The sequence below is a fragment of the Triplophysa rosa genome, linkage group LG17, assembly GCF_024868665.1.
Source record: "Triplophysa rosa linkage group LG17, Trosa_1v2, whole genome shotgun sequence".
Classification (NCBI taxonomy): Eukaryota; Metazoa; Chordata; class Actinopteri; order Cypriniformes; family Nemacheilidae; genus Triplophysa; species Triplophysa rosa.
Window position 1 is genome coordinate 21,557,798 of NC_079906.1, and position 16,290 is coordinate 21,574,087.

The 16,290-nt window shown below is 37.5% G+C and overlaps 1 protein-coding gene across 2 annotated transcripts in view; it reads left to right on the forward strand.

Moving 5' to 3' along the window:
* Positions 1 to 14,694, forward strand: part of LOC130568171 (leucine-rich repeat transmembrane neuronal protein 4) — a 94,534-nt gene extending 79,840 nt beyond the window's left edge. Inside the window, exon 3 of one of the 2 annotated variants that reach the window (XM_057356868.1) lies at positions 12,402 to 14,694. In XM_057356868.1, the coding sequence (XP_057212851.1) occupies positions 12,402 to 12,623 (222 nt within the window). In that variant the 3' untranslated portion in view covers positions 12,624 to 14,694. The remainder of the gene's footprint in view (positions 1 to 12,401) is intronic. The other variant, XM_057356869.1, reaches the window with a different exon arrangement.
* The last annotated feature ends 1,596 nt before the right edge of the window (positions 14,695 to 16,290 follow it).

Sequence of the window (16,290 nt, forward strand, 5' to 3'; positions counted from 1 at the left end):
GAATGTCAGTTTTTTCTTTACTGTAAAAACACACTGACCACGGGCTGTCAAGCTCCAAAAAGGACAACATTCTTCAAAACATCTGTGTTTTCATGGCTGAAAGTAAGCCATACATCACCGGGATGACATAAAGGTGAACAAGTAATGATGTTTTATTTTTGGCAGAAATGTTCTTTCGTTCTTCGTTAAATCAGATTTGATGTTTTTTGGCTTTTCGAATGCAAAATGTGTTTAGGATTTGTAAAAGCACATTATCTATATGCATTTAAAAGATATAAGCATTCAAAACAGGACTCTAGTCTGCGACCAAATGGTCGCATTTTGCGACAGTTTTTCCTGTGCGACTGCCAAACTGATCAATATATAATTTTTCCGTATTATAAATTTAATGCATATGTTATATTGCGCAAGCGGCACATTTAGTTACTCATTTTCGTCTCCCCTCCTTCAAACATTCGCTTATAAATCAGTGCCCCCGCCCCCAAAGACGTAATGCGCGGGTGTAAAAGGCGCATTTAATGATGAAGCGGAAGGACAGACAGAGCAGACGAGTGAAGCGCTCAATCTTGCAACTGAAATAAAAATGTTTCAAGATACAAAACAGCGAAGATAACGAAATGTGTTGCGTGTATTGTATGCGGTGTGAAGCGCATGCAGGTATCGTGTGTTTAAGCACCATACTATTGTATAAAGCTCTCTAACAGTACTGCAAAGCATACGAAATGTTATACATCACGTTAAATACTTTTTATTTTTGAGTCGCCAAACGTGTGTATCAATGCGGCTTTCATGATGAAAAATCACTCGCGGGGTTTGAGGTGTGCGCGCGCCCAGCTAGTCTGAGCAAAATATACTAAACTGAGTTCTCTTTCTTGCCTTCTTACTCTAAAACACAATAAACACAAAATTACGTACAGATTATTAGCAAGAATCCTTGTTAAAGTAGTCCTTTTCATGACCATAGTGGGGAAACAAAACGCATGTGCGTTACAGTATAGTGCGCTAGCTCTTAAAGGCGCAGCAGCATAATAAAGAGCTCTGTTCATAATGTTCATCAAACAACAAAGGACGGGTCCAAAAACACTCAATGATATTAAAGGAATTTTGTTCTCTTATATGAGTTGTTCAAAACAAATAAAGGAAGAAAGTAGCATGCAGTAATTTAGTTGTTAAAGATGTGCTTTAAATGTGGTAAAGTGTTGAAAGAAAGTTACATAAACAATAAAAGTCATTAAATCATAAACAATGATCTGTATTAATTATTTGTAATTGATTTATTAATGTATTAAACATGTTTGGTTGTAGTTTTAGTGATTTTTTTTCTTACCTCACCCCACGACTCTGGTGCTACCTAACAAGTGCCACCCCTCTCAAACGTTAATCTAGAGCCCTGATTCAAAACGTTCGGTCTCTTACTTCCACCAATACTGATCAACAGAACAAACCTCCATTTCAAGGCACTTCAGTGCGTCTTTAAATGTAGGCGAGAGTTACACAAACATTTGAAAAACGTTCATGATGTAAATGAAAAGTCCTCATTTCCCAAAGCTCCGGAGAGATGCTGCCATCTATAAACACATCTGTCAGAGGAACGTGAAGGCTGCTTTCATATTTGTTTTGTTTCATTTATTACTAAAGTTCTTCCTATTTATATCTTTCCAACTAATCAGGCAGATGCGTCTTTTTATTTCTTAAGCAGATCAAGTCAAAGATATTTCATTATAGAAGAAATCCCAGCAGAATACCCAGAGATGACACACGCACTTCTGAAAACGTATTTGAGAAATGTTTCCGTTTGTTTGTCTGACGTGCATTACTGTATCTCCAGATCTGGTTATCAAGTGCATTAGCTAACATAAAGACAGCGGTTAGATATTTTTCATTGTGTTGTTCTTCTACCTTATTTTTATTTTTGGGGCTCTGTGATGAATTTGTCCTGATGTGATACTCTATGAAGGCCGAGGAAAAATACATCAAATGAACATTTCATACGTATTGTTTGTTTTTCGTGTCCCTCAGTAAATTGATTTCAGAGTCATATTTTGATCTGTCTGCTTTGGTCAATATCTATCTGATGCGGTGCAAAGGCATCCATTTAAAGTTTTTTTGGCTGGGCGTATGAAGTTCTTGTAGCTGTTTTTGGCAGCCAAGTGAAGAATGTTCTTGAGATAATCTACTGTGAGGCCAACTTTTCAGACTTATAGTTTTTCCCCGGGTGGATATAAAAACTTCTATAGACTTGCATTAAAGTTATAGCACAGAGACAAGAATAAAATAGAGACTCATGTGGGCTATTTTGACTCAAGTAGCAGCCAGCAAGCAAATACAAGGAGCCTTGCAACGTTCTAAAATTCACCACGAATATATCACGGGTTGAGTTTTTCACATGCAAGCATCACTCTGTTTCTGAGGAAAATCTAAAAATGTAGTTGTACAGTATATACCAACGTTACTGTGTTCAGTGTAGGAGGTGCATTTGCAAAAATATAGCTCGAAATGTTTTTCTAAATAAGTACAAAGAAATCTTCACAGGTTTCCATTTGGTCATGTGTACAGCAGAGTAAAATTCAAGAGTTTATAGTGCTGGAAAGTTTTGTCTGAATGTGTCAGAGAGAGAAGTGTTATTGAAAATCATTGTGTCAAGAAAACCTAATTAAATCTAAACCTTGTGCTTTATTATTGGAAAATCATTTAACAGTTCTGAATGAGATGTCGTTAAATGTCAATTCATGTGCTTGAAATATCCTGTTTTACACTACCCTTAAAGGTGAAAGCTTTGATTTGACATTTTTTCTGATCTATATGACAGTGGCCGTGGTCTTCAGACACATCAACATGGATCAACATGCATTAATAGGACAGTTTACCCAAAAATTAAACTTCGTTCATCATTTATTCACCCTCGTGAGGTTGTAAACCTGTATAATTCTTTCTTTAGTGGAACACAACAGAAGATATTTTGAGAAGCGTTTTTTTGTTCATACAATAGAAGTCATGTGGGCAGGTCGATGTTGTTTGGTTACCAACATTCTTCAAAATATCTTCTTTTGTGTTTTGCGGAAGAACGTCATCACACGGGGAAAGTAAATGATGGAAAATATACATTTGGGCGAACAATCCATTTATTCCTTAAAAAATAACTTGACTTAAAATTTTACTTCTGGTATTCTTTTAAACAAGATTAATTCCATTACTCATCATTTCCGCCATTAAATGTATCTGAAATTAGGGAGGATACAGAAATGTAGTACTTAACTGCTGTTAGTAGGCCTATAGTTCTTGTAAACTAAAATAAGAACGTATATTTTTGGTAGATGCTTAACTTAAAGGCCAATTTACTCCCAGGATTTATTAAAATAGTACACTCACAAGTATACTAATACAGTACAAGGACCTACTACATTAAGTAAACTTTTCCTATAGTACACTTCATATGAACTCGAAGTACAGTATCATTTTTGGGGGGGAAGCTTTAAATGTAACTACTATAGTTTGTAATGAATACCGATGTGATCTCTTTAACTCACATTGCTGTACGATATATTAGGCTTCCTAATTTGTTTTGAATAATAATGTAATGTTCTTAATGTATTTTTAGGCGTGACCATCAAGTTGACGGGTGATTATTTCTTTCAACGCATGAGCCAAACCTAAAGTACTACATAAAACATTTTGTGTTGCACTTCCATCAGAAAACTAGATTCTGACAAACCAAATAACGTCATATAAAATGACTTACATTGTGATAGGAACAGTACGCATCCCCACTCTTTAGCATTCATGCACATTGCTCTGAGAAAGCGTACAGTAAAAGCTCTGTATTGTAAGGTAAGTGAAGGAGTTTCTAAAGAGCAGTCTTGTGCATCACCTGCACTTAAGTTTTTAACACAAAACTCTGGCAGGAGCCCAGGCGCGAGCCGCTATGAGTCACATCTTTAAAAGCTCCGACTGCAGCGGCCAAAAGCACCAGCTCCCAATTTTTCTGATTAAACCGGGAGGACAACAGGCCTGCGAAGCCAAAAAGCCTTTTATTTTTAAAATATTCATCAGTCCCAAACAGCTTTAATCCTGTTTTCAAAGCAGCAGGAGCGCAAGGGTGTCGGTGAACGAGCAAACAGTCAAACACAGCTTCGGTGAAAATGCGATCAGAAAAGATCAGACGTACAAAAATCGCAATATCGCAATACAAAGAAATACAAGGCACACCACAGAGGAACGCCATTAGTCCGGTTCTCCGACAAAACAAAATGCCATCATTTATTTAGACTAATTATGTCTACTGTATTTATCTCTGATATGTGGAATACATTATTAACTGAATAAACATATTTCCCATATTTCATTTACAAGTTACTGTCAAAGCAATTAACAAAGACAGCAAATGTCATCTGAATTTTCTCATGCAGCAGCACATATACATGGTCCATACGTCCACAAGCATTTCATTTTGATTTAATTATAAATACCACATGCTGTATACCGGAAGAAATGTTTCCGGCTAACCGAGAAACACTGAGAAATTACATTTACATTTAAGCATTTGGAAGAGGCTTTTTTTCATTTTATTTAATTTATTTTTCATTTCATCCGTAGTCCCTTTTTTGGCAGGTTGATGTTGAGGACAGAAAGAAAATATAAACAAAATAATAATACATCATGTTAAGGACAAGAAAAGAATTAAGAAATTAAAACAAGAAAATTAAAACAAAATTACAGACTACCATACCATATCCATAAATCACTATAAATGATCACAATTTTGATGTGTCAATAGCCATATTTTCAGCTTTTTCGAGAAATCATAGTGTCCTGTTAAATGTTTTAATTCTTTTAGCTCCACTGGGAGTCTATTCCACTCATGTGTTCCTCTAAAAGCAAAAGATAATTGACCAAAAGTAGTTCTTCTTAATGGCACATTACAGTTACCACTGATACCGGCACGTGTATATCTTCCTTTTATCTGATATATGTGATCCTTAAAAACAGGTGGAGCAAAACCGTTCATGATCTTAAAAATAAGTACTGAATCAGCATATTGAATCAAATGTTCCCAGCTCAGAATAGAAAACTTAGTTAATATACTGTAATGATGAAAACTGTTTGGTTTTTTATCCAAGACCTTAAGGGTTTATTTATAGATACATTCAACTGGTTTAAGAAAAGACCTACATGTTTGAGTCCAGGTAGTTATGCAATATGTGATATGGGGAAAAATCATTGAATTCATAAATAAGACTGCAGCTTCATCAGTCAAACTATTTCTAATAAATCTAAAATTCGCTAAATTAAATTTCGCTATATTTACCACTTTCTTCACATGTTATTTAAAAGAAAGTTGAGAATCCAATAATAATCCTAAATATTTAAATTCATGTACTACCTCAAGTTTTTGTTCATGAATAAATACATCTGCTTTCACATCATAATTTGGCCTTTTAGTAAAAAACATACAAACAGTTTTTCTAACATTAAGATGTAAACGTGAATTAATAAGCCATTGTGCACCTTGATTCATAGAGTCAGTCAATATCTGTGCAACCTGTTGTTGACTTTTTGCATGTACATACAACACAACATCATCCGCATACATTTGACAATTAACGTCTGGAGGACATACATTTGGTAAATCATTTATATACATACTAAACAATAATGGACCTAAAATAGAACCTTGCGGAACTCCAATATTATTATCCAAGTAATCTGATGTCGCATTTATAACCCGTACACATTGTTTTCTATTTTCTATAGAAAATAGCGCTTAAAGTCGCTTAAAAGCGACTTACATTGCATTATACTATACATTTGTATTTAAGTATGTGCAATCCCTGGGATCAAACCCATGACCTTGGCGTTGCTGGCGCCATGCTCTAACCTCTGAGCTACAGGAAAGCTAAAATTAAATTTACGATTCAAACCGATAAAAGCACAGCATGTCTGTTCTGCACCTTTCTCCCTTAGCACGTGTTTGACACTGAACACTATGAGATGAACACTGACTCGGGTTGGGAGGGCTGTTCAACTTTAATCCCATTTACATTTATGGAAAACGGATTGCTTAGCTGCATGCCGGATGATGGTTCGGGCAGTCCATTAAAGACAGAAATAGGATTGACAAGGCCATACAAATGAGGTTTGTAACCAGTAAAGGTCGATGGCTACAATGCCTTCCTGAGGAAATCACAGTAGTTCCTAAAACACGATGAAATTCTGCTGCATTTACATCAAAACAACCTCCTGGGTTTTACAAATCCACACCTTATGCCGACACAAATGCAAATGAATATGTTACAGCCCTGTTAAAGCTTATTTGTTTTAGTCTGAACGCTGGAGTAATTGAGGCACGTAACAAAAATATTATCAAGAGAGCATGCGTTTAAGATCCTACTTCAAGTCTACGTTTTCTCCCATCACAACCCGTAAATATGCAAAAAGTGGCAATTTGTTCAGCACCAGAGCCCATGAGCTCATTTAAATGCTGAAAAGAGAACATTACAACTTTTTTAAATATAATTAATTAGATAAAGTGAGATCTCCTGCTAAACAAATGTGCATCTGTTTGTTCATTCGGGTTGTACAGTGCACCCAAAAACTATTTGGACATTTAAAGCACATTTATTATTTAAAAGAAAGAACAAGCATGGTTTTCAAGCATAACATTTCACATTAACATTATTTTGTTACTGTAGCTTGATAAAATAAAAATTATACACTGTTCAAAATGAGGATTCATTTGGAAACTTCTTTTTAAATATATTTTACTTACAGAGTAACTGTAACAGTGTCCTTAAAATGACATTTCATGCAGTGTGTAATGTTGCCGTGTGGGACCGTAAGCAGTCTGCCAAGTTGAAAAGTTGAAAGTGAACGAATAACAAAGTTCTTGGCTTGGGAAAAAAGGAGTCGACTCTGATGTAATGTCCCACCTACGTTCCATTTGCGAACACTGAAGACCAATCACAGCAGACTAGACCATCTGACCAATCAGATCACAGTGGGCTGACGGAAAGGAGGGGCTTAGGCAGATGAATCGCCAAACGAATCATTTGAGAGTCAGTCAAGAAGTGAGGTATAATAACTGCCTATTATTAGAAAATGAAAGTGTTTTTACACACTTGTTGTCGGACATGCCACAAACCAAAGTAGTCACAAAATATTTACTCTTTAATATTCATTTCAGACGTGCAATCTGACATGTTTCCTCTAAAATGCTCTGATGCTTATATTTAAAGTGTTTTCACTTTAATGGCAAAGAGGATGTATTCATTGCAATTAAAGCGAAATTACTGAACGTAAACATAGGAAACGCTAATTTTAGAAGATGTTTTCAAACGGAACTCTTCAATTCTTATTAGTTAAATACTATACGCTTGCCTTAATTTTAAAGAGTATATCAATTGCTTTCTGTTTCTCCTAGACATCAATGAGATAAAAGTGAGAAACAATAAGAGCAAACCTTTTCTTAAATTTCCTGCATCTCAGATATTTCTCCTGAGAAAAAGAGTCATAAATCTCACAAATGTCTCTGTCATCAGAAGACATGTCGTGTCAAACTGAGCTCAGATTCGTCAAGGTGGCAATCAAAGGTCAATATTATTGAAGATCTCAATATGAACTCAATCATTTCTTACCAAATTTACCCAAATCCAGATTATTTGACCTCTACAATCTACATTCATTTTCACCTTCATACTCTTCATGTGTTTCAACAATTACATTCTCATTTGCTTCTGTTTTCATTTATCCAAAGTTGATACCTAAATGAAACACAACTGAGAACTCCATCGATCCGCTAGGCTATGAAAGCGATAAAAACATCCTGTGGGTTTTTTGTTTCTTTACATAAAAGCATCTGTCTTTGATATTTTATGTAGTTCAATGGCATTCGTACATGATTCCGTCATAATACTATGTAGCACCACCGTACATATGAATAGCACAATACAGATTTGTTTTTTTTATACTGTCTAAATAGTCTACATCCCACTTCCTGAAATGAATTTCACGAGCGCAATCTCTCCGTCATTGCTGCTGGGAGGCCGCGTCCGTATTTAATCTGACAAGTTTTCGTTGTAAATTGATCTGTCTTCTGTTGGGTAATGCGTCACAATCCAATAGCAGGCGGATGGAACATGCAGCATGTCTCTGGACAATGAGTCTCAACTCTCCGATGTTTGCATGGTAATAGCGTCCGTCTGTGGGTTTAAAGCAATCACTTAAGAGCCTCTACAGATGGCGAATGCGCAGCCAATCAATCGCGCCAGATTGCGATTCGGTCGTCTTTGCTATTAAAAGGTGCCTCTATCCATCTAAATGCCTCAAAGGAACTTCCGGTGATGTAATTGAAGACATTAAAATGCGTCATTGACACTAGTGTTAAATCAGGACCTGTTCAGATTAGGCCTGCCGTCATTTAGTATGTTGCGCATTAGGATATGGCACACCGATAATTGCTCTAGGCTTTTATCGCGCTTGCGTTTGTCATTAGCGTTCTCCGATCAAATCTATTACCATTCCGTGCGAGGTTTATTTGTTCCCTTATTAAACAAAGAAGCTATGTAGTCCATTTACGTTCGCTACAAACCTACCTGCTTATCTCCTGCATTATTGCTCTGGGGTCGGCTTCCTTTACAACAGTCAGGAGCTAATATTACTTCATTAGCACATAATTATATACAATTCAAAGCAATAGAGAGGAAGAGGCTGGGACGGCACAAGCCCAACTCACGGTATCAGCAAAATGGCTGTAATGCAATAAGTGGTCTTCACTTAATGGAGTCAAGCCCTCCATTTAAGAGAATAAGAGCAGTATGTAAGCGCTCTCTCTCCCTCTCTCTCTCTCTCTCTCTCTCTCTCTCTCCGGAGCCCCAGACTGCATATAAATCAGATCTACAGAGCGTCCGGCCAACCACAGCCATGTTTAGATGCTGCTTATGAAGAGCTGTGTGTGTGTTACACTGTCTGGTAAAACTTAAAGTGATAGGTTACCCAAAAATGAAAATTCTGTCATCATTTATTCACCCTCGGGTTGTTCCAAACCGGTATGATTGTCTTTGTTCTGCTGAGCACAAACAGATCTCATTCCCCATTTACTGGCATAGTAGGGAAAATAAATAGTCAATGGGGGATGAGATCTGTTTGGTTACGGAAATTCTTCGAAATATCTTCCTTTGTGTTTTGCAGAACAAAGAAATTTATATAGGAGGGTAAGTAAATGATGATAGAATTTTCATTTTGGGGTGAACTGTCCCTTTAAATGTCAAATTTCCCCAAGTTTGGCCTGCTTTCTTTGATTTCCCAGCATGCACCTCCACGCATGTTCTGTACACTGACATGCAAGACACCAAGTGAACAAGTCAACATTAACCCTACCAACTTTATATATATTAAAAAGCAAGTCTAAATATAACTTGCAACTGTGAAATTACTTTCTTTTTTCTGATGATGTCATCCAGCCCCTCCCTCCAGCCGCCTGTAATATACAATTCAGTATTTTTATCACACAGCAACTTTTTTATACTTTACATTTTTGTAAAGCATCTGTATGGAAAACACATTGTGGTACAAACGGACAATCTTTTTAAGTTAAATCAAATTGGCTTAAATGTTAATTATTAATAATAATTGTAATATGTAAAACTTAAAAACATCTAGTTGTATATCATAAAACTTAATTTCATAAGTTAATATGAAATAATTTAAATGTAAATTACTTGAAAAGCCAATTTGATTTAACCTAAAAAGTCCGCTTTTGAACTAAAGTCTTTAGGTAGAATTTTTAAAAGCATATAGACAGACAATATATAAAGTAAAAATAATATTATACTAATAATAAGAAAAAATATATCAGCTTTTAAAGAGAAATGTGCATCTTTTTACATAATATAGATATCATTTCTATAGAGAATTGCTTTAATGTTTGTTTTTTTGTAATAAAAATTGCATTTTGGATAAAATCATTCACTAATTGCCTCAATGTAAATGTCATTTTTATACGATGTTAAATTAGCAGCATCACTATTGTCTGATAAAAGCACATCACAATTCTGTTTGTATGAGTAAAATTGTTCATTTTTCAGTCCTAATGCTTCTTACCCTAATAATAAACTCTAAATGATATTATCACATTTTGCTTTCCAAAGGTACCAATTACTAACAAATTACACTCAGTGACATTCATCTTTTGTGAAAAATGATGGAAAGAAAAAATCAATTTAATGTGATGTTAATAGCCTTTTCTCTTCTGTGATGTGAATTATCATTAGCATTCCATACTATCACCTACCTGCCAGACAGATTTCATGTTATTTGCAAACAGCGGTCGTGTTGGCGCTGTTATAAAGAGTGAGCCGGAGGCCGACTCTGCAATCTCAGTCCATTTGCTGTGTGTTAAACTTTTGATTGGCCCATTGCTGAAAATAGAGAAGGTATTTATAGGGCTGATTGCAGAGCTCATGGGCCTCTTATGAGAAGAGGGAAGTTATTTGTAGTCCACTGGAAATACACTTCACACACTTTAGGTACGTCTTATCCGTGCGCGGTGCTTTCTTTAGGACACAACGGCAAACGTTAGGAGTGCGTTTATAATGGCACGCTAATGCACGTATCATCAGGGATGTGACCAGAACCAGTGAATGATTCAACAGATTGAGTTTGGATCAATGGACCTCTCAAGAAAACTGCCTTCATCCATGTTAAAGTACAGTGAGCTTCAGACAGAGTGAATATTTATCGATTCCAACGTTTTTGGCTGGAATAGATTTGTGCATTGAATAAGAAAACCAGACAGGACGGTATTTTTTAGGTTTTTAATGTAACCCTTATGTTTTGACACATTTTGTTTGCAAGATCTGTATTGAGGACAGTTCGAAATCGAATGAGAACACATCCAAGCTGAACTCATCTGTCTAAACGTTGCATTGATCAACAGATGCATGGGCGTCGGAACCATTGTATGTGGGTGGGACAGGACCCACTCACTTTTTAAGACCAATGATATTGGACCCACTCACATTTAGCGCAGAGTCAGTCAAATCCAATCCATTCTTTAGGAATGCTTGATAAATTAAACTCCACTTCGCGTTTTAGCTACAGCCGTGACTTCCACGCTTCCTCAAATCCATTCCGCCTGGCTCATTTAAAGTCCGTACAAATTGAACTCCATTCCGCATTTTAGCTACAGCCTGACTTCTGCTGATGTTTCCTTAAATCCATGTCACCTGACTCATTCAGAGTCCGCGTATCTTAAAGTTCAACTCCATTTCGTTTCGACACAGCAAAGTAAACAAAGCACTGTTGTACATTATTCAATAATAATCAGTGTTGGGTACGTTACTCTGAAAAAGTAATTAATTACTAGTTACTAATTACACATTCAATAGTGTAGTTAGATTACTGTAACAAATTACTCTCTCCAAAAAGTATTTAATTACTTATTACTAATTACTTTATTGCACACACATATATTACGAAAATTATTTAGTTTAATTACATCAGAAGTAACCAATAAAATACAGAGTAATCCCTGACTTTACTTTTTCAAAGGAAAAGTAATTAAATTACAGTAACTAATTACGGTAACACTTTATTTGACGGTGCCCTAGTTACATGTTACATGTTTTTACTATAGTATTTACTATACATTATGCATAACTACAAGTAACCACACCCTAACCCTGACCCTATGGTAAGTACATGTAGTTAATTACTATTACTCAGTACTTAAATGTGTAATTACACTGTAACACGGGCACTGTAAAATAAAGTGTAACCCTAATTACTTAGTAACTAGTTACACCCAACACTGATGATAATTGAGTGTAAATGATTGAATTAATTAAAATGATTAAATGAACGCCAACTAACTGGGACAGACGACCTCCCCACTGCCTATAACCTTTCCATACACTTGATTATTAAACACCTGTTTTGATGAAAATAAATGCCTGTGCGGTCTAAAATGTGATGTGAAGTTGGCAAAAGGGGATTCGATCCTGCGTCATACAGCACCACAACTACTATTCACGCGTTTTTCTCACTACAACCCTGAAGCTGGTGGTAAACTGGTGTTGTTTTTACTCAAGGTTTTTCTGGGGGAGGACCCACCCTCATTTTTTGTGCTTCCGACATCCATGAACAGATGCCTGCATTAGAAAGCATTAAAGCAAGTTTTCTCAGCTTTGCCTTGAATGATGGAGCATTACATTCTCAAAACATTGCATTCTTCTTCAACGTCCTGGCAGCACACCACACTCATTAAAATTTCTCTGACGCATCATAAAGTCTAGTGTGTGGGCGCCCTTGGACCCAAAGAAAATCTCCATCTGAGGAATGACGCTAACCATCTCTCTCTCTCTCTCTCTCTCTCTCTCTCTCTCTCTCTCTCTCTCTCTCTCTCACAGGCCCCTCCACAGATGGGCACGCTGGCGTTCTACAGATACGAGCAGCCCATTGTGGACTACTGCCAGGCTCACCAGTCCCTGCACATGAACAGAGGGTTCGAGCCCTCGTCCCAGGCCCTCGAGGGGCTGGGGGCACGAGAAAGATGCAGCGTCCCGTCAGCCGGCCTTCTTCCTTCCGTGCCTGCAGCCCCGCTCCCGGACATGCGCCCCCTACCGCAGTGAGCCGCGCGCAGACTCTTCTCTACGAATGTCTACTCAGAGGGCGTACGGCCCACCCAACGTGAACCTAAACCAGATGAGAACAGAGATAAATGGGGCAGTGCGACTCGTGTGAACTCCCGGTGGTATTCTGAGGAGAGGATGGACTGAGGCTTGCTGTCATGAACTGGGTTAAAACGCACTTGAGTATTGTGAAAAATCGTTTCGGTCAAATGTAACGGGATGTTCTTTACAAAATATGTTTGCTGATTTTTATCCCTATATGTTTTGGGCTTTTGTGGCATCGTCCAATAAATGTTTGTGAGCCGAAATGTCTGAAATAATAAATGAACATCAAGACCTTTATTGACTTGACAAATACCGAGACGTATACACGATGTTCTTAAATGCAAAATGGTGTCCTTTCGATTGAACTGAGAAGCAGAGAAATAAGGGATTTCTGAGCAGATTCAGGTGCATCCGAGCATAAAATCTCTTTTCATCTCATTCTCTGATAAGGCCTTTCAAAAGCACCCTTCGGCCCATGAGCGTAGAATTGCTTGACATAAAATTGCCCAAATTGAATTCCACAAGGTGAGGTGGTGATTTGAATTGTACATGATCATCTAAACCTCATGTCGACCTTCATATTGTGAATCCTAAAAATGGGTTTTGATCATATTTGACCATGACTGTAACGACATGTTGTAAGAACCTGTTGTGCAACTAGTTTTACAAATCACAGACAACGGCTACATCATTTATAAGCATCTTACACAGACCATGAGCAACATCTATTCATTTGTGTTTTCGTTTTTTGAGTTTCTTTTCTTTATGATCTATAAATGCCTGGGTCATTTCTGTTATATGAACTCCTTAATGAACTCATTTAAAAGTATAAAGGAGTATAAAAAATTGGGGAAAAAAAGATTATTGACAAAATGGCAAAAGAAAAAAAACAGTCTAACCAGTGCTGATATTTAATATCATGATGATTTCTGTCATTTCATCAATCAGGATTGAATATTTTAAGGTGTAAAGCAACTTACAGTATACCACAAAAAAACACATCACAGTTCAACAAATCTCTTGCTCTCTTTCTAGAGGATGATGTCTTTAAAAAGTATTTTGTCTTACTATTTAAAGACGATTTACTAAACAAACATAAGACATTAGATTATAAACATTTGTCAAACCTATAAATTGACCAATAATACTGTTTATACTGTACTTAGAAGTGCTTGGTGTACTGCATAAGAGAAATGACCCATCTGTGTTTTTCAAGAATGGATATGTGTTGTGATGTACTACATTAGTACCATAACTGATACCCGTGCTGAACAGCCACGTCGCTCTTCCTCTTCGACGCCATCATCATCACTGTCCCGAAGAACATCTACTGGACATCCCGCTATATTTCAGAGAGGCCCGGGTGACCCATGGACAACTGACATTCCAGCTGGAACTGTACAAATAAAAACAGAAGACTCAGAGACACTGCACTGCGAACCGCTTCCTCGACAGGACTCGTCTTGTACATATCGTGTAAATTAAACGAAAGATGTCTTCGCTTCTACAGAAACACAACCTACAGTAGAAGAGGAGCCTTATCTTTAATCCAGGAGGAAGCGTACGCTCGGATGCGTCTGTGTGTGCGTTAAACCGAGAGAGAGAATTTAAGATAAATGAAAGACGGCTGCGTTAGAATATTAGCCTGCTGTTTGAAAAGAGAACATTTGTTTGGGAAAATTCCGTCTTTTTACTTTCCTTTGCGATTTTAAATAATTGCAACATATGTTTGATGCATCTGTCTGCTGGGACGCCAGCGCGCCGATTATGAGTACAGTGATTTTCCAACCGAATGTTTTTATACCAGTATTTATGTGAAAAAAAGATAACTAGTATATACTTTTTTTTGTTTTACGTTCTCCTGAGCCCCTCAATGCAATACTTGCGTCAACACGGCAGAACGTCCGATTTCTGTTCCGATGCGAAGATTGTGATTATTTTAAGCATTTGACTGTGTTTCCCTGTATCCTAGCAATGAGGCTGACATATTTCATTTTGTCTATTATAAAGCGTAAAATTTCTTTTCTTTCTTATGTCTGCAAGTCTCTCATTTTGTCTGTTTCAAGAACGCTGACCGCACGAGAACCAGATTTAAAGAGTACATAACATGAGATCATGAAAATGACATTTCATGCCGTGTGTAATGTTTCCGTGTTTGGAAGTAAGCTGTCTGCCAAGTTGTAAATCCGAAGGTGAATGAATAACAAAGTTATTGGCTTGGAAAAGAGGGAGTCGACTCTGAATCACACAAAGGAGTCGTCCCTAGTCCGATTCGCGAACCGCCACGAATTTACGTCAATACATATAGACAGTCCCGACCAGAGCCATTGAGAGAGTCGCGTCAACTCCGTTGACTCCAATGGAACAGTTTTTTCACAGCAATGGCGGTTCATGGAGGCTCGCAATAGTTCCCGGAAATTACTAGTCACGCATGGAGCTGCGACTAAACAGACAACTGAGGTAAACTTTTAACCAATTTAAAGACGAAAGCCATTTAATGAATAAAAAATGAAAGAAAAAGCATTTAAAGAGAAAACATAACTTCCTGGAACTATCTGAAGGCTCCATGAATCACGTGACACGGGCTCTCAATAGTTCCCGGAAGTAACTAGTTACGCATGGAGCTGCGACTAAAGAAGGCTCTGAAGGCTCCATGAATCGCGTGACGCTCCAGCGTTTTGAACTTCCATTTGACAGAACTCTCTCTCTACGTTTTGCTAGGACTGCCCGCGAAAACTTCACTCTTCTCCCCCTGTAGCTGTTGAGCCTCATTCGCGGTAGACCAATCACAGCAGACTAGACCATCTAACCAATCACACCAGACTAGGCTAGCGGAAAAGAGGGGATTAGACAGATGAATCGCGGAACGAATCATTTGAGAGTCAGTCAAGAAGTAAGGTAAGAATAACTACCTATTATTATGTAGTAAAAGTGTTTTTACACCTTCTATATACATAAACTTGCTGTGGGACACTCCAATGAGGACCTTAAAAATCCCCAGTTATGTACTCTTGTACACTAAGAGAAGCGTATTTACATAATAAAAAGCATATTGAGTTCTCATAGTAGCAATAGCATGGGAGTTAATGCGCCTATAAACGCGCCTTCTGTTCCTCATCTTTCCGAACGGCCCCTTCTACTCCACATTAGATTAAAATTTTATTTCATTCAGTCATTTCTAGGAAACGCAGAAAAACACAGATAGAGACAAATAGGTTTCATACAGCGACCCGTCCAGAAGTTGAAAGCTCTTCGAACAGAAGTACACTGCAGTGAAGTTAAAAACCAGCCGCATGTTGATGATGAATGGTTATGTATTCCTCCACCTCCAATATGGCGTTTCATCCATTACATTTCATTATAGGGCGTACATCCATCACAAACCTCCGGCTCTGTAGCGCCGGTTTGATCACCTTCAATCACGGATACTCGCACTCACTCGATTTGACATTTCGGCTCTCACCCCGCGACTTAAAATTCTCAAATTCTCCGCCCATTAAGTTTAATTCCCGCTGGGAAACGGTCGTCAATGGTGCAAAGCGACTCGGAGCAGAGGAGACGGGAGAGAAATGTGCCAGCGTTGTAAAGATGTTAAAGCCCTTTATACCGGCCTGCTAACAAA